The 23,749-nt window shown below is 41.1% G+C and overlaps 1 protein-coding gene across 4 annotated transcripts in view; it reads right to left on the minus strand.

The window, feature by feature from the left end:
* The window catches only part of OSMR (oncostatin M receptor), a 35,380-nt gene extending 19,957 nt beyond the window's left edge, over positions 1 to 15,423 (minus strand). For 2 of the 4 annotated variants that reach the window (XM_055790239.1, XM_055790237.1), the window contains exons 1-4: positions 15,269 to 15,422; positions 8,221 to 8,317; positions 3,621 to 3,784; positions 171 to 330 (exon numbers count right to left, since the gene is read on the minus strand). In XM_055790239.1, the coding sequence (XP_055646214.1) occupies positions 171 to 330; positions 3,621 to 3,784; positions 8,221 to 8,293 (397 nt within the window). In that variant the 5' untranslated portion in view covers positions 8,294 to 8,317; positions 15,269 to 15,422. Of the gene's footprint in view, positions 1 to 170; positions 331 to 3,620; positions 3,785 to 8,220; positions 8,318 to 12,593; positions 12,726 to 15,268 lie in introns of all 4 variants that reach the window. The other 2 variants (XM_055790238.1, XM_055790240.1) reach the window with 2 other exon arrangements.
* Positions 15,424 to 23,749: the final 8,326 nt, after the last annotated feature.

Consider the following 23,749-nt stretch of genomic DNA (forward strand, 5'->3'; position numbering starts at 1 on the left):
GGGGGGGGAAGAGTTTGTCAGTACTTAGACATGAAAGCGTTCAAAATGGATTCTTAATTTGATGCCATCTCTTCTGAACTGGACTTCACCGTTACACTCAGCAGCAAATGACAATCTAGCTTTGTACTGGAAAAAATAAAATCAATATTGCAAAGCCTTATTGTGCTTACCCAGGACAGTCTCCCACCGACTCCACTGACTCCAGATTTTTGATGCTTCTGTTCTGCTCCTGATTCTCACTGAGTGTGACATACACTCCAAAGGTAAGTCTGAATCCCATACCCAACGAAGAGGCTTTCCTGATTTATCAAGTGTGACATTATGAAACTCCTACAAACAAAGGCCAGTAAGGCAAAGTATTGAAAACACAGAGATGTGTAGACATTTTGGAAGTCAATCAAAAGCAGTGAGAGAGAGAGAAAGCTCAAAGGAGGACAATGTTTTTGAAAAATGAGCCTCTGAAATATCACTTGCTACACGTGATCTCACACTAAGTAACTAAGAAGCTAAGTAACTGCTTACAAATCTGTACTAGCAGTGGTAGAGTGACTGAGGTGCTGTCAAGACTGCTTGATTCTGACAACATAGTTGTGAGTCAGACCCTGCTTCTGATGAAAGTGAAAATAACCACTCTCAGTGGGTTATTTGTGCCTGCTTTACATGGGTCATCGCATGCACAGATACTCCTGCCTGCAGGTGACCTTGTCTAAAGCTCTGGGTTACATATCCCTAGCTCTGAATTACAGCAGGCATTTGCACTGGCCAGTAAGAATTAACACAGGTGATACTGTAGGTCTGAGGCACAGCATCTGAGGACAGTACTACCACCAGTGACAGGCAGAGTAGGAGAATATCTGCTGATTTCCTCAATACACACATGCAAGAACCACAAATAAATATATTCAAAACTGTTACAGCTCCATGAAGACAACAGGACAGCCTAAAGTATGAAATGGAGTATAAAACCCACGAAAGCTAAATGCTCTGTAATTCGGCAAACATTTTTATATCAAATTACATAAATTCAGACAAACAGCAAAAAACATTAAATGTTCTGCTGCTCTCTAAGAGAAGATACTCTACAAATTTCTTTTAGCATGTACCTACTAAGGCCCACCTGGGCGCTAAATGAGCTGCACCAATACACGGCACAGCAACTCAAACTAACCTGGGCACCATGTAGGCACACAGACAGATGAAAATGTAACCCAAGTGTGAATCTTCCCTGGCATGACAGTCCATAAGAAGCAGGAAAAAATGGCTCAAAAAATTCTAGTAATCATCTGTAATTATTAATACATTTTAGAACAGAACACATGAATATGAGCCCCCCGTGTGCCCAGGTGGCCAAGGAGGCCAGCAGCATCCTGGCTGGTGCCGGGGAACAGCGTGGCCAGCAGGGCCAGGGCAGTGCTGTCCCCCTGCACTGGGCACTGGCGAGGCCGCCCCTCGACTCCTGTGTTCAGGTTGGGCCCCTCACTGCCAGGGGGACGCAGAGGGGCTGCAGCGTGTCCAGAGACGGGCAGGGGGCTGGTGCCGGGGCTGGGGCACAGGGCTGGTGGGGAGCGGCTGGGGGAACTGGGGGGGGTCAGCCTGGAGAGGAGGAGGCTCAGAAAGGATCTTACTGCTCTCTACAACTGCCTGACAGGAGGTTGCAGGCAAGTGGGGGTGGGTCTCTTCTCCCAGGTAACAAGCGACAGGACAAGAGGAAACAGCCTCAAGTTACACCAGAGGAGGTTTAGACCGGGTATTAGGAAAAAATTCTTCGCCAAAAGGGTTGCCAAGCACTGGAACAGGCTGCTCAAGGAAGTGGTTGAGTCACCATCCCTGGAGCTATCTAAAAAAACTTGTAGATGTGGTGCTTGGAGACATGGTTTAGTGGTGGACTTGGCAGTCCTGGGTTAACAGTTGGACTTGATGATCTTAAAGGTCTTTTTGAACCGAAAAGGTTCTATGATTCTATACATTTCAGTACTTCTTCAAGCAACCTTACCAGATTCTCAGCATACAGATCTGTGCTGCACCAGAGCCCTTGGCTCACACTGACAGCTGGAGAACTGCTCTCTATTACTGCTTTCCATCAGCAACACCTGCACTTTCATAATATCACCACTGAGAAACACTCTGCAATCAGTTTACAATTTAATTTCTCAGTTATAGCACTGAGGAATGCAGTCACTGCTTTGGAAGATAGACTGTCCATGCTTTGGTATGAGCAGGCTCACTTTCTTTATTGGACCACATTCTTCAGAAAAACACAGAAGCAAATACATTTCTGTCTGGTAGTGACATCACAAATACCCTGTTTATTTCCCTTGTCATGTTTATTATAGTTAACAGACAAGACTATGTCCTTGGATTCGAAAAACTCATTCTTTCTTCCAGCAAGTTAATAAGAGTTTGTTGGAAGGATACTCAAAAAAAACCCCACTTACTTGTTTGTAGCTGTATGGCCCCAGTTTCTGACTTGGCTAGATCTACTCATGGGATGTTAAAAATCCTACCCCATGTATCAAGTAGTCATAATCTTCTGAATTCCATAGAGCTCATCTGCAGGGAAGATGTGGTTCTACAGACTTAGAAACAAAATACTAACAACTTGGCTGATCTGAGAAAGCTTTGATTCTTAACAGTGCCCATCTTCTTTTATTGACTTCTGGTTTCAGAAAAATAAGCCCTTCTCTGCTTTACCTACTTTCTCACAAATAGCAGCTTTAAATGAGCTAGAGCAGTTCGCCAGTTTTACTGAGTTTTAACATGTGCATTTCATATTCTTCCACGGTTCAGTCAGCAGATGACTCATAATAGGTTATAATACCCCTAAAACATGCATTAATTCCCAAAAGATTCTCAGATCCAAAGGAGAGGAAATTTTCTTTGGAGACAAAAACTCTCACACTGAAGTCACAAACTGGAGAAAACATCAGGAGTAGGCCTAAGCCTATGATTTGGTAATCTCCACCTCTTCAGAAAATTTGGCTGGTTTAGGTGTTAAGGAAAACTAGCAGCACAGGGACTCTGCAAAAGAGGCATCACTACTTCTTCCTTAACTGGAAGAGGTGGGTATAAGATAATGGTGCTAAAGGCCAAGTACAGGGCTTAAACGGCTTCACCCTCACTGAGACGACCTTTTGTTCCACAAGGTGAGAGGAGTTGCAGCAACATGACTCATGTTCACTAGTCCCCAGTTAAGGGTAGTAATCATGCTATAAAAAAACAGGCTGTCTTTAGGAGTAATGGAAGGGATGTTTCTGGGAGGCCACTTGGGGAACCTGCATAGTGAAAGTGAAACAGAGGTCTTGAAAATCAGATCTCCTAGGTCTACCCACCACAACGCCTCAATAAGGATATGCAAGGCATAATAGAAATTACTTCTTCATCTGAGCCTACTTTTTTTTTTTTTTTTTTTTTTTTTTTCCACAGAAACTGGGCATAATGTTAGACCAAGTCTGGCACCTATGAAATATGAACGTATTTCTAGTACAGTTTTGTAAATACTGTGCTGTAAATTGTAAACCTACACAGCAAAACTATCTGCATATGCATCTGAACATTTCATTTTCCTTTAGCTTCCTTTGTATCATAAATAACTAATATACCTTTTTTAAACATATACTTACTGTCCACACAGTAGTGGTTTCATCTGTTCGACGGACTTGTATTTCAAAAGACATCACCAGCTCAGCATCATGCGCTGACTTGTCAACATCCCATTCCACAAGCAGTCGCTGAAGAGCCAAATCCTTGGAAATGTTAAGGTGCTTTACTGGAAACAGGATGGATTCTAGGAGCACAAAAAGAACACAAAAATATTAATGTTTAGCTGTTACAAAGCAGATCTGAAACAACAATGGTTAGATGTAAAACAGGTTCCACACTAGACAGTTCTGAAGGAAGAAAATAAAAGCGATCAAGACCCATGCTGTTGATGTCAAAAGCAAAGATCATCTTTAATCTTAAGGCGAAAGCAGGCTAGAATGAGGTTCCCAATTCTACTCAATAGCTGCCCCTGACATTGGGTGCACCACTTCATTTCTTCATGCCCTCAATTTACTAGCTACTTTATGGAAATATTGATCCATCCCTTCATAATCTTATGAAGAGAAATAACAATGTATTAACAGGGACTGAATCCCAAGAAATCCTAATCCCCAGCAAGCCTTCTCATCATCAGGGCAGAAAATCTAGGTTCAATTTTGCTCTCTAACCTAATTAACACTAAACTAATTAATGCAAGTCAAGTATTTGAATAGGATGTTTCCCTCCACTAGCTAGCTCAGATGATAGTCTAGTATTAGGCGCATTCCTGGTTGCTCTACATAGAGCTTAGGTACTTTAGTCAGGGCTGTGGATTCTTCAGCTGGAAGTAGACACCTAGTTATAATGGCAGCTCCATCTTTTTGTGGGTCTGGAGTTAATTCCCAGAATAAAATAAAGTTTAAAAGTCAGGCTGAGGTCCCTTTTGGTGTGAGGAAAGGGAAGTCCACTTAAGGCTAGCTTACTGAAAACTACAGATCACCTTAGAAGTGGTCCCTCTTTATAAATGTTTGCTCTGTCACCCCTCCCAAAAAAAACCTAACTCTTGGAAGAGATGAAATACAGTGCCCATTGATCTTCATCTTCTCTCATTCCTGAAAAATAAACAAAGAGCAAAAAAAGAACCTAAACTTGATTTGGTTGTTACCGAAGCCAGGGAACTGAAATGGCCAAGTAACCAGGCTTTCTCTTTTGTCATGGTTGCTTTCCAAGACGCCTCTGCTTGTTACAAATGACAATCAGAATGCTTATATTGACCAGGACACAGAAAAGAAATCACAGAAATAACTGTATATTCTAACAAAACAGAATTCATTCTGGCCATTCCTGCCCCACTACAGCCACAGTCCTCAGGGACATGATGGATCGAGACCTCAGCAGCTTCTTCCCACAAAACTGTCACGTCCAGTCATTTCTCCCAGATGTGCTTCACTCACTGACCCAATGATTATCTGACACTGTTACAGACTATTAGTGGCAGAAATGCAAGCATTCAGGAAATTTAGTTTGAGAATCTACATTTTGATAGAAGCTTCTGGAAGCAATCAGATATCCAAACTACTTTGCAACTTATCCTGTGGTGCCTGCTCTGCTGTAACTTCTGTGCAATCATTTCCCTACGTACAGATCTTTACATTAACTGCAGGAAAGGAAAGGCTCAAGAGAAGCAACAGTTATAGCAATCCCTGATCCCTCAAAGGAAGCAAATAATACTTTATAAGCTTATTTATTAATTATGAGAATACAGACACTGATACCGCTTAGTTGTTTATACAAGTCCAGCCTATAACTAAAGAATAAATGGAGGCATGTATATCTGGTACCATTAGTAACAGCTTATAAAAAACTGCTGAAAGAAATGGTTGTTTCTCTTTTAGCAAATCATCTACAAACTCTGTTGTTATAATTTTAATCCATTCCATTTTAAAAGGTAATCAAAATCAAAGCAAAATGAAAAACGCATGCTTTCAATCCAGAGGAAACTACTGGCATAGGTTCCTTCAGATACACTTGGAGGGAGAAATCAAGGTTTCATGGTTCAAACATTTGGTCTCATAAATAGAACTGTGGTATCCTAAAAAAGTTTTTGAGAAATAAGTATACATGCACATATATGCACATGTACCTTCTACCAATTTTTACTGCAGCCTTAACACAGAATTAGTGGAAAAATATGAACATGTGTAAAATCCATTAAAACAGAATTTGACAGCATTGGTGTATTTTGTAAGGTAAACAAAAATATGTTTCAAGTGCAGAAGTAAAATTTCTTTTGTGGCTATGGTTATGACGTGGTCCTTAAAAAAAACATACCTGCTGCTTGACAGTTGCTTTTGAAAAATAACGGCTATCAGTTTTATACTACCATAAGGAAACCCAGCACCCATCACAGCTAGTAGATGCCTGAAACCAAGCGGAAGGCCTGTAGATAAATTTCACTTGCCTAAATGACAGGGGAGCAGCAATTTTAGGTTTTACTGGAAAACAGAAATCTTGTTGGCTTCACTGCCAAGGACTGACCAGGCAAAGAGCCAGAACAACCAAAGCAACAAAGTGAGCCATAAAATTAACTGTGGAAGCAGTGTATCTTATGTTATTTTAGGAAGGTATGACAAGATGCACTTCATCTCCCAACATTCTACAGACTTCACCATCAAAACAAGATAAAGGCTGCTAAAATCCCACTTATGCTAAGGAATTGACTGTAATGTTGTTCCTCCCCAGCATATAATCTTAGCTGTTAATTTTCCGGTGCACCTCACCTCTACATTCATCATCCATTTACATGAAGCACCACTTACCAAGCCTCTGAGGGGATCTGATTTTACATATGCAAATAGGTGGCTGACCTAAAGCTCTGGCCCTTGCCATTCTTGTGTTTTCCTCTTGCAGTGCTAAAGCAACTGGGGGAGACAGATGGGCCCGGCACAAATAAACCTAAAGGAAGGGACCCAGCTACTCTCTCAACGAAGCTCACAAGCACAAAGTAAGACTCTCAGGGAAAGGAAACAAACACACCTGAAAGAAGAGCCAGCCTGTTGGCAGAAACCCCTTTCCTTTTTCAGGGTGCACCATTAAAAGAAATCCCTGAGTATCTTCCGAATTTCCCTATCCTCTTTTCTGCTCCTTCTCTAGCCAATTCTAATTGCAAGTGTCACTACTATGCCTATTGCATTGACAATGAGCTTGCCTCTCTTCTCTACATGTGACTTTTTGCCCAAGCTAAAATCTCATCCCTTTTCTTACCATGGACAATATTTTCACCTGCTGCATTTAATTAACTTGACAAAAAACCAAAGGCCTCGTTAGTTTTGCTTTCCCTCTATCTACATTCAGTGTCCCTCCACTACCCCCTTTTAGTTAGATGACATATCACTGCCAACCTCACAGAAATTTGTTTTCCTCAGAGCCTGGCATAAGACAGTCTAGATCACCGGTCAGGGCTTATACACAGTACCAACAGAAAAAACAATATAGTTAAGGATATATCCAAGATCTTGAAGGCCACATTGAGTTACAATGTGAGACTTAAAGACTTCTGTAGTATAATTTAGATATGCAGAAGTACATGTAGCATCCAGTTACAATCTTCCCCTCCTACCAAAGTTAAATAATCAAGGCATCTTAAGGCTTGTTTTAACTTGAAAGCTAACTCAAAGACTGTATGAATAGCTTTATGATTACAACAGAGACGAATTCTGTTCCTGAACAACGGCATGTGAAAACAAGTGACCAAATTATTGTAACATAGTAACTGTTTAGACTTGCCTGCATTACAAAGTTTTGCTACTCTAGGGACATTGGTAATAGTCTCAAAACTGAGCAGCCGGCACCTTGAGTGAATGGAGTGTGAACACAGGAATTCAAGGTTGAAAAGAGACCTAAAAGTCTGAAATAGATATATTATCCCCTTCAGTATGATGACAAGTAATTTATACAAAAAAACACCCCTCTCCCTCCTTCACCAACTTAATTCAGGCAATACAACTTCTATAATGCAGACTATAGTCTGGTAAATTCTGCCTTCTTAATGGTGGTTATAGAAAAGTAGATTAAAAACATTAATTCTTTTTTTTTCTTTTAATGGAGTAGTGCCCAATGCTATTGCCAGTGGCAAGAGTGCAAGTAGTACTTTTAAGTACTTTTAAGTACTTAAAACACACACCTTTCCGAAAAGTTATCTATATTCAACTTCATTCCCTTCGAATATGCATATTTGCTTTTTTCTTTGTATTGGATATATATGTGAAGTGTAAGAAACAAAAATCTGTGCCATCATCAAAAAAGGAACCAACAGAAGCACTGATTTTTTCATAGAGGAGTCAAACAAAAAAAATACAAAGGGAAGGGAAGAGATAGAAAAGCATAGAAGTTGTCAAAGAGGAAATAAATTACTTGAAGATCCGTACTTGAAGAGTACAGATCAAAAACTTGAGACAAGGGAACGTAAATAAACACACTCTGGCTTTGCATCATTGCAAGTTATGGATTCAACAGGCCATTTTGCATTATGGGGTTACAAAAGGTAATTATACAAGACACTTCATCACCTTACAAAAGAGAATAACTTGATTACACATGTAGATTGCTTAATCACAGGAGACTTACAAGTGAGCATGTCCAAAGCTTCAGTTGTTGTAGATTGCTTCCTTCTAAATAAAAAGCAGATGTTCAGACATTTACCTTGCTGTGAATATGTGGTGTGGCAAGTCCTCAGGAGGATCAGTACTGCCAGAACCATGAAGTAAGTCATCATTCATCCACCTTTTCCTGCACAAGACTTATCGGGAAAGAAGACATTTCTATTTATTTGTTTCTTTTAGGAGAAACACATGCCAGACAACAGTCCAGGTAATATTACTGTATTTCAGAAAAAATAAATAAAAATGCAACCACACAGACTCCAGGCATCTTAAAAGAAATTGAGGAAGAATGGATAAAGAAAGATACAGAATGAAAAAACTTGCTTGTTTTTTTAGGACCTGGTCACAGCATAGGGAAAAATACACTACACTTAAAAGAATCAGTTGAATCTAAACAAATAAACGACACAATATCTTCAAACTTTCCCCTCCATTTATTTCTAAGGAATATTAAAACAAAAGTTTCTCCTGATATATTTTGGCTTTCCTCTTGCACAAATAACAAGATATCCATCCTAACAAGGGGGAAAAAAAGTATAAAGGTACATAAGGCCTTGTGGTTTCTGCTTCAGCGTAAGCCTGACTGATGAATCCAGCAGACTTTGGCAAGCATGGTCTCTCCCTTGGCCAGCATCCAAGAACTATATGAAGGGCTTTAGTTACACTGGAGTCGAAATACACATATCAAAGTTTTGGCAAGTTCCATTCCTAGAAGGACCATCATCTCAAACACCACACAGCTCTATCTAGCATTCATTTTACAGCTTTTACACTCACGTTGTGACAGGCTGAAACTGTTTGACTTGCACAGCCCAGTCCCAAGGGACTGATCATATGTCAGATCTCATAAGCTGCGAATTCCCCCATGCAGAAGGGAGAGGTAAACATTCAGCAGCAGTACGGTTAAAAGCAGTCATGCACAGAGGGTACAGGAGTCCAAACAACAGGAACAGGACAATGGATACAGCTGTCCTTAACTTTTCATTTCCATGCTTTACATTTCTGGAGCTGTGTAGAATACTGATAAAGAAAGCCTTCTACCACTGCATTCACAATAGAAGTTGAAACTGCTTAGCAGGACAGATAACCAAGATGACCTTCTGTCCCCACAAGGACAGAACATTTACTGATTTCAGAACAGCCAGGAATTCACTCCAGAATTTCTTCCTAGCAGAAAATTTCCAATTTAATGCCTTAGAGCTACAGAGACTGAAGTTTAATGACCTTGCCTTAGACTGAATGGTTTTGAGAAACTCTGAATTTCTCAAAAGGATCAAAAGAAAAGTATTTCAACTTTTTTTTTTTTTTTTTTTCCCCCCAAAGTTTCTAAAGGTCACACAGAAATTGTAGAAGAGTCCTGGGTGCAGCACTGCAGCCCAGGGCTCAAGCTCACAACAAGCACCCTTGCTGCAGTGTGCCCCAACTTTTTCCTTGTGAGCATAAACATGGAGGCCCCATATTTAAAAGGTGAACGTGGCTTTGCCTAATGTATAGGCTTCTTCAGTCCTTCTTGCCATTATACCAACATCCTCAAAAGTATTCAGACAACACTAAAATCAACATTAATAAAGAATCTAAATATTTTTGAGAACGTAAGCCTAATTCATATGCAACTAATAGACTGTTCCAAGAACTGACTTGGGGAAATCTGCTTTGTTATAGTTTTTCTATGTTTAGCCTTTGTTCTATCATCTGATGAAATTTAATATCTAAAAGGGAAAATATTTTGCTATGTTTTGTCTGGAATAAACACAACAGAATCTTTGTTATGGAGCAGTGAGTGGCAAGTAAGTGACACAACAAGAAGTCTTTCCAAGGCAGATTATGTTAACATTTCTGGTAACTCTTTAGCAGATTTATACAAAATTAATATTGAGAAACAAAGTCAAATCTTGCATGCCCTTTTTCAGAAAAAAATGAAAATAAAACTGCCTTTAAAGCCAAGGGCGTTGACTCTCTGCTTTAAGAACCAATTTAACACAAGGGCGGTCAGTTAGGTTCAGTGGCATAACTCCTGACTTGACATGACAAAAATCTGGCCTCACAGGACTCCTGGTTTTCTAAACATCTTTGTTGGGTAGGACACACAAAATTTGTCATCTATCACTTAAATCCAACATTAAATACAGTGGGAAATTATTGTGGAAGTCATGACAAATCAGACTATTTATTTAAATTACTTCCTATTTGGAAGAAATTTTCTGTTCTTAAGAGGCATTCTCAACTATTCTATTGAAATAAGCATCTAATTTAACTATCTCTCTCCAGTCATTTACATTGTCAGTCCACTAATGGCACAGCCTAGACCAATTTTACTGATGCATAGTACAAATGCTGTATGCTACTAAAAGGCATTATAAGTTCATCTGAATATAAATGTATTTTGGAAGCTACAATGCTTTTCACTAATCAGTATGTTAATAATCTAGTTTAATACTGTATAATAAATTATGATAATGTGTGCAATTGTAGGTATCAAAGAGTTTTCATGGCAAAAGTTCTGGAATTCTCTAACAAAGAGAATATGAAGTGAGTTTAAATAAATGAAATGCTATTTGAGCAAAAAGAAACACAGTCCTTAATATATAATATTTTGACTTAAATCATATTTATGCAGAAACTTTATGCCTATGACTAACAAATTAATCACATACAGTAATTACTACTGACTAATGTCAAGCACTTGTTCTAGATTATCAATAATTAATTTTATAAAATCATCATTTAAAAATCTGTGTCTGTCACAAAGATTAAAAAAGAATCAAAACAGTTGTACACAATACATTATCAATTTCATTTTATAAAAACCCATGATGATAACAGATTAACTACACCCTTGCCAAAAGTGAAAACAATTGAACAACAAAAGGAATGAAGACAGGAAGCCAAGGAAGGCTTTTAGGTATCTAAATAATTCATCATCCTAAAAGAGGCAAAGTACTACCTCTGAGAAATAGTGAGCAACTATCAAATGCCACAAGAAAAGTGACAATCATGACCATGGTTCTGGTGAATAGCTTAGCTCAGATTTGCCAATCTGAAGAATTATGAATACCATACTAGTATGCCACAGTTCTTAACCTGAGAATGAATCACTGCAGACTTTTTTCTTAAGCCTAAGAGAAGTCATGTCTTGTCACCATGCTTCAACATGGAATGCCTGTGTACTTTGTTTCCATGAATTGCAGGTAAGAACAAGAAGTTCTCATGCCAGTGACTTTGAACATGGACTGCAGACGTGTAATTTGAATACTTTTCCCTTTCTATCTACTTTTGTCTTTAAGACAATTTTGCAACGGAATTTCTCTAGTCTATGACAGAATCACTGATTTTCCCCAACTGACTTTTGAAGAACTCCAAGGATGGAGATTCTACAACTTCTCTGGGCAACCTGTTCCAGTGCTTGCCACCCTCACTGTGAAGGTCTTTTTTCTCCTCATATTCTTCTTATATTCAGATATTAATTTTCTCCTTATATTAATATAAAATAACTTCTTCTATTCTCCTTATGTTCATATAATCATTTTTCTCTTTGTATTTTCCTTGCTACAATTTGCACCTGTTCCCTCTTGCCCCTTTGCTGTACAACTCTGCAAAAAGCTTAGCTTTATCTTCTCAGTAACTTTCCATTAGTTATAGGACTGCAGTCAGGGCTGCCCTTACCTTTCTCTTGTCAAGGATAAGCAAACTCAGCTCCTTCAGTGACTCCTAAAGTGCTTCAGCCTCCCAAGCCTCCCAGTGTCTCTCCGCTAGACTCAGTCCAGTCTGTCAGTCTTTGCACTGTGAGCCCCAAACTGGACATAGTAATTTAGATATGGCCTCATAAGTGCCAAATAGAAGGAAACAATCACTCGCCTAAGCTCTAATTATTTGCCATCATTATCAACAGTAGTTACAGTTCTAATTTCTCTGATGAATCTCGTTATTGGGATACACTGCGAAATGTTCTATAAAATGGGGGATAATGCTAAGCCATAAACTGAGGATGATTTGGCACAAAATAATCTGTCAGAGCTACAGAAGTTAGCTGAGCAACACATTTTTCATTTTACACTGTATTCTTCTCATTTCTAAAAATTCAACATCCATGGGGGAAATAAAGCAGACTTGTCAGTCTGTAGCCTGGATCACTGATACACTTTTTTTTTTAAAACTCATGAGTGTATACTCTACTTTTAATCCTTCCCATTGGAAAAATGTAACCCGGGGTATGACAAAACAGATACAGAAGGATTCAGGACTCCCCAGCCTAACTTGAAATTAATCAGTACTGATAGATACATCAATAAAACAGAATCATTTTGGAGACCTGGTGGCAATTGCAATAAAATTCAGCAGCAACAGGCATGCTCAGAGACCTGACAATTCAAGAGCAGTCACTCAAGAGCTGGAGACAGAAGAGGAGCTAATTACCTTGGGAAGAGATGAAATCTCCTTCAGTAGGTAGTTTGTGAATAGTCTAAATATATATCTCCAGGTAAACTATTTCTCCTTCAAAGCAAAAGGCTGGCTCAGATGATCCCTGAAGTCTCACCCAGGCCAATGCTTTTGTGATGCCATGGATGACAGGAAAAAAATTTCTCATTATTCATCTAGTAAACATGCCTAAGATGAACATTTTGTCCAGCCTCTCTTCAAAGGCATTAAAGCACTAAAATTCAACTGAAACCTCTTTCAAGATCAGGCTCATAGTATTCAGGAGTCATTGGCTGGCACATACTGCTGGAGTATAAGGAACAGCCATGTGTGTAAAAAAAGGAAGCCCCTGCTATAAACGTCTAATCATAGCTGACCGCAGAGTCATTCTGTTTTCTATCAATCTTCTTAAAGCCACATATTTCAAATCACGCTTCGTACAACTTTCCTTTCTCAGTGCCCTTTGCTTTGCTTATTTATAAGAGCTGTCAGTCACAACCCTCATCCTCAAGTGAATCAGAGCCTGTACATAGGCTGGGAAAAGAAGTTTTCAGCTTCTAGGATCCAGAAAACTTTATCCATTTTAAGGACAGTATTAGATAAGGACACCAAATCATAAACACCATTGATCTAACAATTTTTTCTAAACCGACATGGAAGAGGACTGCCAGCAAGGCAAATGCAGTAACAATACTACATTGGATTTATGTCATATTTTTCATCCTGTGTTCTAATTCCCTCTGCTTCACAGACAGACTGAGGATAGGAATCACAAATCAAGTTCATACCACGCAGTATAAGGTCACTAACATAACTGATGTGTTTAGTGCCAAAACTTAATAAACCCTTTCTTTCCATAGCCAACAAAGAGACAGACACACCTAGAAAGTAAGCCAGATCACAGGCAAGTTAGTCTTCCAGAGGTGGGTTTTTTTTCCTCTTAAATAAACAGATAACTAGGTAAGTGCCAAAATGAGCTAGGATGCCTGAAGTCAATGGTTTGTACAAAGACTCTGCACTGAAGTGTGCTTCTGCTCTCCTGATTCCTGCAATTCCCAGTACATCCCTTGCAAAATGAAGTGCAGAGCTGACATCCAACTGAGGCAGCTTTACTGGAAACACAGTGTCAAGCCATTGAAAACCTATTGAGTGTCAGTAAAGTAACATCTGCCAAAGCATCCTACAACTAAATAGATGCCTCTTCAAAATAAAATTCATACTGTTAATACAAAATTTAATTTGCACTATTATGAATTCTGAAAAAAAAAATAATAGCTGAGATAGCAAATTCTAAAGTGAAAGAATCCTTCCTTTAGTCCCTGTACTCAGGTTTTCTTCTACCAAATAATTTTAAAGATGGTTTTAATTATACTTAGCACACAAAATACATCCATGTATAAGACACTGAAAGCTCCTAATAATCCTTTGTGATGCAATGAGAGAGCAACAAGTTTTAAAAGCTGCATATGGAAAAAAGTAATTTCTATCATCAAGGTCTGATAGGCATGTAATCATTTGGCCACTTAGGCATAGCTTTATCTCCTGTTTTTTTATAAACAGAAATCTCTTTGATGCATGCTGTTGATTGTCTGAAGAGTTTTGCCAAAACAGGAAAACATTATGTACTTCATGGTCCCATGAAGGCTGGAATCCAAACATAAAAGCAATTAAACAGTGAAAAAATGGGGTCTAAAAACATAAAATGCTTGACAAGCTGTGTAAGACTGCTTCTGCCCTACCAGAAAGCAAATGCTTTTTGTAGGGAAGGAATCATATAACATGGTGGTATGACTCACACCAACAGGAATAATAATTTTACCATGTTCTTCAGGCTTGTAACATTGCTAGGATCTGGTTTACTCCGCTGGAGTAGGGTCTGGTCCAGGCATGCAATATTTAGAATAGAGACAGGTAAAAAGTTTACATCAACAGAATAGCCAAACTCCAAAAAAAGCAGGAACCACACTGGAATTTATGTTTTCTCATTTACTCCGACAGTTTTGAGACTAAACAACAGATTTCAGCTGCTTAAAAGAAGGCAGAAGCAACACTTTTTCTCTGTATGATGCTGGACTTAAAGGTCTGGGCTTGCCATTCTGGGCAAGTCAACACCTTCTGGAAGTAGTAGGAACAGGAGACATTAAAACTGAACCTAATCACCTGGGAGGCGCCGCATCCACACCCCACCATGTATCTCACCCGAGCCATTTTTGCTCGGGTCAAATCAGCCGCTTTGACGCTGCAGTAAAGCGGTGACACCCTGAAAGCAGAGAAGGTTGGTTGGGGCAGGGGGAGTGTCATAAAACGCTTTAAAATTGAACGGCAAGTGATGGTGCTGCCGGGACCGGCAGTTCCTGAGGGGTGAAGCGCCGCCCCCACCCGCACCCCCCGCCGTGACCAGGGATGCCTGGAAAAACGGGGGTTAAAGGGCAGGCAAAGCGTGAGGAGGGCTAACGGGCACCAGAAGGACTAAAACTCAAAATCAAAAGTCCAGAGCGCTTCAGAAAAGGGGCCAGGGTGGAGAGGGTGGATGGATTTTCCTCAGCGGAGCAGGCTGCGCTCCCCTCAGCGAGGGCGGCCGGGTTCCCCCCGCGGGAGGAGAGGGAGAGGGGAAGGGGGGCTACGGAGCTAACGAGGGGCTGCCGCGACAGGGGGAGACCGGCGTAACTCACCCGCACCCGCCGAGCAGCTCCCTCGGGGACGCGGGAAGCCCGGTCCGCGCCAGACGGGCGGCGGGACGCGCCGGCCCCCCGGTCAGTGCCGGCAAGGGCTCGGGCGGCCGTCCCTCCCCGGGCAGGGCGGTGCCTGCTCCCGGCTGGCGGGGGCCGGGTGAGCAGCGCCTCGGGAATTTCCCCCGGCCGCGGGGAGCGCGGCCCGTTCCCACAGGCAGGGCGCGGGCCGGGCCGCCTCCCGCAGCGCCCGCCCGCCATCTGCCCGCTCCTCCGAGCACCCGAGCGGCTCCGGTGCCCCGGGGCGAGGAGGGGCAGCAGGGCCTGGGGCCGACGCAGGGGTGGCCGAGCGAGGGAGCGGAGGACAGGCAGGGCAAAGACCTGAGAGGACCGTGAAGAGCGGAGACGCGGCGCTTGGCTCAAACGGACGCTTTCCCAGGGCTCCCAGTCGTGAGCTGGCCAGAAACCGCACTAGGAGCGGTGCCTCCAAAAGGCCTGTGCCTCTGGCGCTCTGGCCACAGGGCTGCGGTGTCCCCGCGCCCTGGCTGCAGGGAACTGGGACGGTGGCAGGGGCCGCCAAGGCAGCGGGGTGAGGGAGGTGGCCTGGCGCCTGCAGCAGGGCTTGGGGTTGAGGCCATAACCTGGTATGGTGCTGCGCTGCTGTCTCGCACGCAGCTTTCCCTCTCCGAAACCACGTTCAGGAAGGTTAGGGCTCAAAAAGTGAAATTACCCTCTCCCAAAAGCACAGGACCTTCCCAAAAGCAGGAAGAGATGGCAGGAGTTCGCTGATCTGCTGCCCTGCCCTTCAGCTGGGGGTCTCTGCCTGACAGGGGTTGTCTTTTTTGCAAGGTGCAAAATTTGTGCATGTGCTATTTTAAAGTTAATGTATTGAGCCATTTTTCTGCTCTAAGCCCCTTCATTTGTGTTTGAAAAATATGTCTTCTTTAGGGCTCTACTGGAAATACCTGTTAAAAATGTGTCAATACATTTAACATTTTCTGAATCAGTTTCAACACTGCTGCATATTACAGATGTTCAGCCCTCTCTTGCCTCTCCATTTGTGTAGCATCAATGATTTGTGATGCTGCTTTTGCATGCTGATCCACATAATCCAGAACTTCCAGAACGAACAATGTAATAGCGTATCCTTCAAATGCTCTAGACTTACAAACATATGAACTCATTGCCATCTAAAAGTAATGTTCAAAGTGCTAATTAGTACCCAAACCCGTAACAAGTTATTGAATGATGTCTATAAGGAATTCTCAGGCCAGGTCAGAAAGTGTTTCAAAAAGCAAGTTATCATATTTCTCATATTTGAGATGGGGAAATGGAAACAGAAAAAAAGAACAAAGGTAAATCCACAGAAGAACTTGGCACTGCAATGTGTTGAGTGTCACAGTGTCTACAGAATTTAAAGTCCCAAGTTAGGTGCCAGAGTTCTTTATATACCAAATAATAGCAATGTAGTTTGGAAAGGCCTAGAAGAAGATATCCAACCAAACCTGAGACTCCCTTTCTCTGTAACCACAGCTCTGAATTTTGCCCCACCTCTTATAGGTACTTAGTTGCCTGTGTACATACAGCCAAGTCCCAGCTCTGATATAGCATAGCTGCATAACCTTGATCCAGGTTGCTATGAGAGAGCTGTGAGAACATCTGTAGAGAGATAAGAAAGAGACAGAAGTAGGGCTGTTGACATGAGGTAGTGGGCAGTTCAAAGATTTCACAGGGAAAGTACCAGCATGAAAAGGTATAAAATCCTAAAGAGAAAAATCACCTGAGGAAGCCTGGTCAAGCTAGCCAGTCTAGCTAGGGACTAGCTGGGATTCATTGTGTCTGGTTATCAGTGTTGATGAAGCTGGTAGAGGATGGCAACTTGATGATGCTGGGAATACTTTCCAGAGAGCCATGGGAAGTGACCCTTCCCCTTTTTTCTCATGCCTGCCTGCCCAGCAAAGATTTACTGGGTAGGTTAACATGAGTGACAAGTAGCTCACTGAAATCTAGCTAGCTCTTCTGTCTGTTAGCCAGTAACTAACTGCTTTATTTTGAATTGCATGTATTCTTCTTGCAGAGTCTCTGCATCTGGCTAAAAGTACCTGAACAAACCAATCAAGTATGATGGATGCACTCAACTCTTTAACCAAACTAGTGGTAGCTGGGTGCAGGCTCCAGAGAAGCTAAAGGCCTAAGCCTAGCCAGGCCAACAACTTCTCTAGTTCCAATCTGTTCTCTGAAAAGCCAAAAAGGAACAGAGTGACACAGTGAGCATTGATGCATATGAGCTTGGAACACAGGTCACACGATTAACGCATGAATAGCAGGTGCCTTTTCCAAGACTCATCCATCAAGAAACAAAGAAAGTTGTGGGTACAAGGAGTCTCCTGCATACCTTTCCCATTGAATGCAATTTGACTACAAGCCAACAACCTTATGCCATAAATATGAGAGCTTAAGTGAGCTTTCTTTTGAGCTCTCCCTGCTAAGCAGCTGGCTGCGTAGCAATCTCCACTTGAGCTGGGACACATCTCAGAGTTGCTCCTTGAAGCAGAAGAGACCTCCCACCAACGGCAGATCTTTGGTAAGTGACTGATACCATGAAAAACCTGGTATTACAGTACACTAAGTTTTTATGTTGGCAACTTTGATTTTTGTCTTGGCAACTTTTGAATTGTTGTTATATCTGTTGTGCAGTAGGTTATAGAGTGAACCTTGCCACTGAATTTTGTTAAGATGCACTTTTACAACATCACATTTCAATAAAGCCACTTTTGCTGATACTTTTGGTGGTGGTTCTTTAAGCAGTCTAAATTACCCATCTGCAACACCAAGAGGGGCCATAACAGACATCCAATTTAAAGGAGGGATTCACCTGTCATAAATCCTGAAAGCCCCCAGGAAAAGCAATTCCAGAACCTTCCTAGGTGACTTGTAGTGCTGCTTTTCCTTCCTAGGGGCAAAGTATACCAAATATCCAACCTCAGAATCCTAAACCACAGTCTGTGGCTGTTGCCTCGTGTTGTGCCATTTGCCACCACCAAGAAGAGTTGCATGTCTGCTTTGTCACTGTCTTTCAGGGAGTTGTAGGTTGCCTTTAGGTGGTCCCTTAGTCTCTCCTTTAGGAAACTAGCCAGGCTTCTAGTTCATGTTATCTAGGCCACAATCTTGGTACCCCTCTGCTGTATCTTCTCCTGTTTCTTAGCATCTCCCTTGAACTGGGGTACCCAAAACAACACAGTATTATAGCTTTAAGGCAGTATCATAGCACAGCATTAGCACACAGAGCTCTAATGCCTCCTATTTGTTCATTAATGTATCATCATTTCAGGTGTGCACCTGGGTGTGCTAATTCAACCCAAAGTATGACAGCTTCCCCCATAATGCTGTCCTTTGAGTTTCCTTATTTGTGTGCATAAGCTTGGGGTGGGACCTTTTGGTTACCAACCCAGTCCATTTTCCCTCACTTCATTGTCAGTCATCATCTCTCTCCTCATCATTCCCAGTTTAAAGCTTTTGACAGGATGGCCAACCCACTGGCAAAGATTATTTTGCCTCACTTAGATTGCTCTCATCTCCTAGCAGTCCTCAATGTTCAGCAAGCATCTCTTGATTCCTATCTGATTCTTTACTGTTCACCCACTGAATTCTCCACTCACTGAGGGCACCTTTCCCCTTCACCGGCAAGACTGGGGAGATACACCTGAGCTCCTTGCCCTTGGGTCTAGCCTGCAGAGCCAGGTGTTCATGCCCAATACACTCGATGTCTCCCCTCACAGTATTATTGGTGTCCACATGGAAAATCAGCACAGGTTATTAATCTCAGCGCCCAGAAAATCAGCACGGGATGGTGGTCTCAGTGCCATGCAAACCTAATCTCTCCATGATGTCCTGGATCCAAGTACCTAGCAAGCAGAAGATGTCCCTGCCCCTCATAGCAGGGACTCTGCCACTATGACTCACTCTCTGCATGCTCAGCTGGCTCTTCTGATGCTTTGGTAAACAGTTCCTAGGCCCTCATCTGCTTCCAGGATACAGAGCCTATTTGTAGTTGCAGATCTGCAGGCAGAGAAGGAGACATGCTTCTGATGCCAGAAGTTACAAGCGTCTAGCTTTCATTATCGTAGGAGTATCGATTTCCCAACCCAATGCACATAGATGCTGCCTGTCCTTGTTTCAGCACAGCTGGGGATTCGACATTTGGTATCCGCAGAATCCTGGAGTTCTGGAGGGCTGTACTAAACCAGGCTTCTCTCTAGCATCCTCCCTAATCAGTCAGCCGAAGAGAAGAGCTCAAAGCACCCTTTTATCATGAATAGCTGGTAGAACTCATTAGGAGTTGGTAGACCTTGTTAGCAGTCAAGGCCTCCTGAAGCTATCTTTTTCCTGGCAGCAGCAGACACCCTGTAACTTCTGAAAGAGTTCCCAGGGGTTCTCCAGTGGTGCAGAAGAAGTTCCTGAAAGATTAAGAGTATCTACAGGCAGAACCTGGAGACTGCTGTGCAGGCTGCTGTGTCTGTTGGCTGTCTCCATTACCATCATCATTTAGTCATGTCTTTTTTTTTTTTTTTTTTTCCCTTTGCATTCTCCAGATACAAATATTGGCAAGTTTCATTAGTAGGGACACTCAGCTGAAGAGTTTTGAGCTTCTGCTTTAGGAAGGCAAGTGCTGAAATGGTTACCATTCAGGAAACTACAGCATCCTATTGGACTTGTGTAAGAAATCTTAACTGGCAACACACAAAAACCTGGCATTTTAAACAGCAAGTCTACAGAATATATAACTCTAGCAAAACTACAGTAATACTGTTTGAAAGATTAAATGCATCAGATAAATAATAGACAACATGAAGGAAGGTATGGTGTATGTATGTGTGTGCGTGTGCATCTTTGTGTCTTACTTCAGACAGAGATAGTTATAAACTTTGTGCTAGCAGTACTCCACATTGTCTGCCTACAATTCAGGCAATGTAGGGTTGTAGTCACTAAGAATTCACCTGTGCAGAGTTCTGGGTTAAAAAAATCAAACAAGTCAGGGACAGTACTCAGATTTTTTGCCCATTTTGCAAACCCTACTTGCTGATATTTGGCTAGACAGAGAAAATAACCTGGCCTAAGAGGAAAGAATAGCTTGGTTAGGGTTCTGAACACAAGAGTAGTCATGCCACTTGATCTCCATGAGTAAGTTTTTCTTCATTAATTGGAAGTAATAATGTTTCCTTTTTGCATGTTTGTTTTAATTTCTCTTGTCAGTTTTCAGACCATAGACTGCCTCTAGCTTTTGCTGCTGTGCTGTATAATATGATTGGACATGACCCCCGGCAGGATATTTGAGTCCCAACTTTCAAATAAACACATAAATAAACTCATTAATAAATAAAAAAGGGATAAATGAATGAATAAAAAAAAAAGTGTAATTACTAGCAGAGAGAGGCTGCTGCTAGTGATGTTAAGCTTGAATTTCGATTTTAATTTTCTCAATCTAGTCATACTAATTTTAGAAATGTTTTATTTAAATTATGTATTTTCAATATTTTAGTGTTGCTTACCTAAAAATAGAATGTTTCCCCTTTCATACATAATTTTTGTAGCCTCTTAGCATCTAAAACTTTTTTTTTCTCTGTTGACATCTGTGTTCAACAACATGCTTGTAATGGTACATAATCTACTTCCAGCATTTACAAAATCTACCACTGGTACACTAATAATAAGTACTAACTTATATGGTGCAATAAATGTGCCCCTTATGAGTAATAAAAAAGTATTTTTCTGATTTCTTCATCCTTCAGGAAGAAAGCAAGCCATTGGAACAATGCTATCTACTTTAACAGGACCGTTTCACAGGAAAACAAAAAAAATAATTTGCAAACAGAATGTACAAAAGATAATTCCCTTTGTCAGGCACTGAATCAAAGACTTGAAACAAGAGAAATGAAGTAGTTAAGAGTTCCTTATTAACCAATGCAAGTGAAAGACTTTCCTTTACTATGTTATTTAAAGTAAAATCAATCTGTATTTCAATATTTTCTGATTCCCATTAGTGATCATACATGAGTTTCTGGACAGTTAACTAGAGATGTTGACTCTTATTAAAATACAGTAATTTGTACGAAAAAGCCTGAAGTGCTTTCAGTCATAAATTTATGTTTAACATAGTGTGAAAGAGGCCATCTTTGGAGCCAAAGCAGAATGAATCATACCCACACCCTGATTCTCAGAATGTTTTCTTTAAAACTTCCACTGCTAGAGACTCTGCTGCCTTTCGAGACTTCTCTGGCTAGGACCTAACTATCCTTAGTGGTAGAAAGTTCTCTTATATATAAACCAAAACACTTACTGGTTCTTTATGCCCACCACTGTCTGCCTACAAACGAATAGAGACCAAGCTATTATTTTGTTTTGCAGCAGCCTCTGAAATATTAAGATTAATAACAGGATGCCCTCAGCCCTCCCTAGGCTAAACAAACTCAGTTCCTTCAGTGGTTTGAAGAACACTGATCATGATCACCACTGTGCACATCTCTCTTGAAGTCCAGTTCTGAAAAAAGAAATGGAGGGGACAGCACTCCCAACAGAAGCCCTGTCAACACCGTATATGTACTTACAGGTGACGCTTCTGTTCCTACCTGTGTATTTCCTGTTTCCTCAGAAGCAGAACAGTCATTTAAGATCCACTTGTGACATTCTGTGAGCCAAAGATCGTTTTATCTTGCCAACTCTTTTCTTTCCTGCTTGTTCAATTATCTCTGCTTAACCCTACAACTTTGCACTTTCCCTGTTGAGACACTATTTCTCTGATTTGCCAAGATGCTTTTGAATCTTAATCCTGTTTCCTGATGTCCTTGTGATCCCTCATAGCTTCATGTCATCTGGAAATCCTAGGTATCTTCTGTTATATCAGACAGATTGTTGCCTGCTAACAACCAGGACAGATCTTTCCAACTCCACCCGACATTGTTCCTTCCGAACAGTGAACCACTGCTAATTTCTTTCTGACTGCACAGTGGCAACTTCTAAAAGCAAAGCAAAGCAAACTGTTGCTTTCCATAAACAGTGTTCCTCATGCAAGATTTAATTCCTAGCCAGGAACAATTTCTCTTTGGAGTTAGCAATTGCAGAAATAATCTTTTAGAGCAAAGGGCAGTGAAGTGTTCTTGAGCTGAACTGCGCTGGAGTGAAAAATTGCAGGTGTACTTTTCAGTTCAGCCAGAGTAACAGGTTTTGACCAGTATTCATGGAGCTCCTCTAGGAGTAATTTTGGTCATCCCACAGCTGCAGGGGAGTCATTGGAACTGTACAGCCATATTACTGTTGGACTGAACTAGTATCCTTTGCTTCTCGATAGGCCTCTCAGCTTGGAGTCAAGCTAGGATTCCTCGCTGCCAACCTGAACTGTCTCATGAAATGTAGGAGGGAGGAATGGCATAGTTGTCTGCACTTGTTTTGCATCCTGAGTGTCCTACACAAATAAGCTTTCAGCTTTCTGTAGGCATTTCCATTGTGCCTGTAGTAGGTCACTGTAAAGGGCAAGGCCTGAGCTTATATTGAATTGCAGTGTATTGTACACAAACTTGGGTGGTTCCAGCAACAGTCTCTTCTCCAGGAATATCTCTTTGATCGAGTAATAATTGTGGTGCCTAACAAGTGATGGTGCAGGTGTTCTATGTGTCTATCTGACATGATCTCAGCTAACAGGTAGGTTTGAAAAAGCTTAAGAAACCACAGTAGCATAAATGAATGATTGAATTACTGAAGAAAAAAATGATTGGTTATTTGTCATTAACTAATAATCGCATGAAAATCCTTATGTTAAACAGTAGTTATCGAGACGAAAACATGGTGAAATATAAGGAAATACCAACATTAGAATTCTAATGTAACTTCAAGTCACTTTTTTATGTATATACATAGTTACACAGTGCTTAATTTTTGTTCAGTTCTGGTTTTATTCACAAGGTCCATTTCCCCAGTGAACACTAAGATATATGAAGTTCACTTATTCTGTAGATCTTTCATATTTTATTTTCTTCAAGTTGCCAAATGGAAAGGCTGCAGCTTAGCTATTCTGAAGTATTCAAACCCAGCTCAGGATCAAAAAAAAATATTGTTCTCTAGAATCTTTTTATTTATGGTTCTTATCTGTGATGTCATATAACCCAAATTTATGTACATAAGTTTAAAAACAATCTCCTGTCTTTTCCCCACCTAACTTCCTTGAAACCTGAAGATGCCAAAGCTACCAAAATTTTCTAGTGGGGTTAGAAATGCATTTGGGCTCAGCTGAGCACAATAAGTTCATTTCTAACTAATGAGTACTTATACCACATAGGCATTTATTTACCCCTGAGGTTGTTGGGGTCTAGAGACTATCATCTTCCAAGTACCTTTAAAAGTTCTAGTTTCTCCTCTGAGTAGATAAAATCAAAGCTGTTCATGTCCCAGAACTATTCTTTCCTATTGGATTGCAAGAGGCACAAGTAGGCT

Source organism: Falco peregrinus, chromosome Z (genome assembly GCF_023634155.1).
Source record: "Falco peregrinus isolate bFalPer1 chromosome Z, bFalPer1.pri, whole genome shotgun sequence".
Taxonomy (NCBI): Eukaryota; Metazoa; Chordata; class Aves; order Falconiformes; family Falconidae; genus Falco; species Falco peregrinus.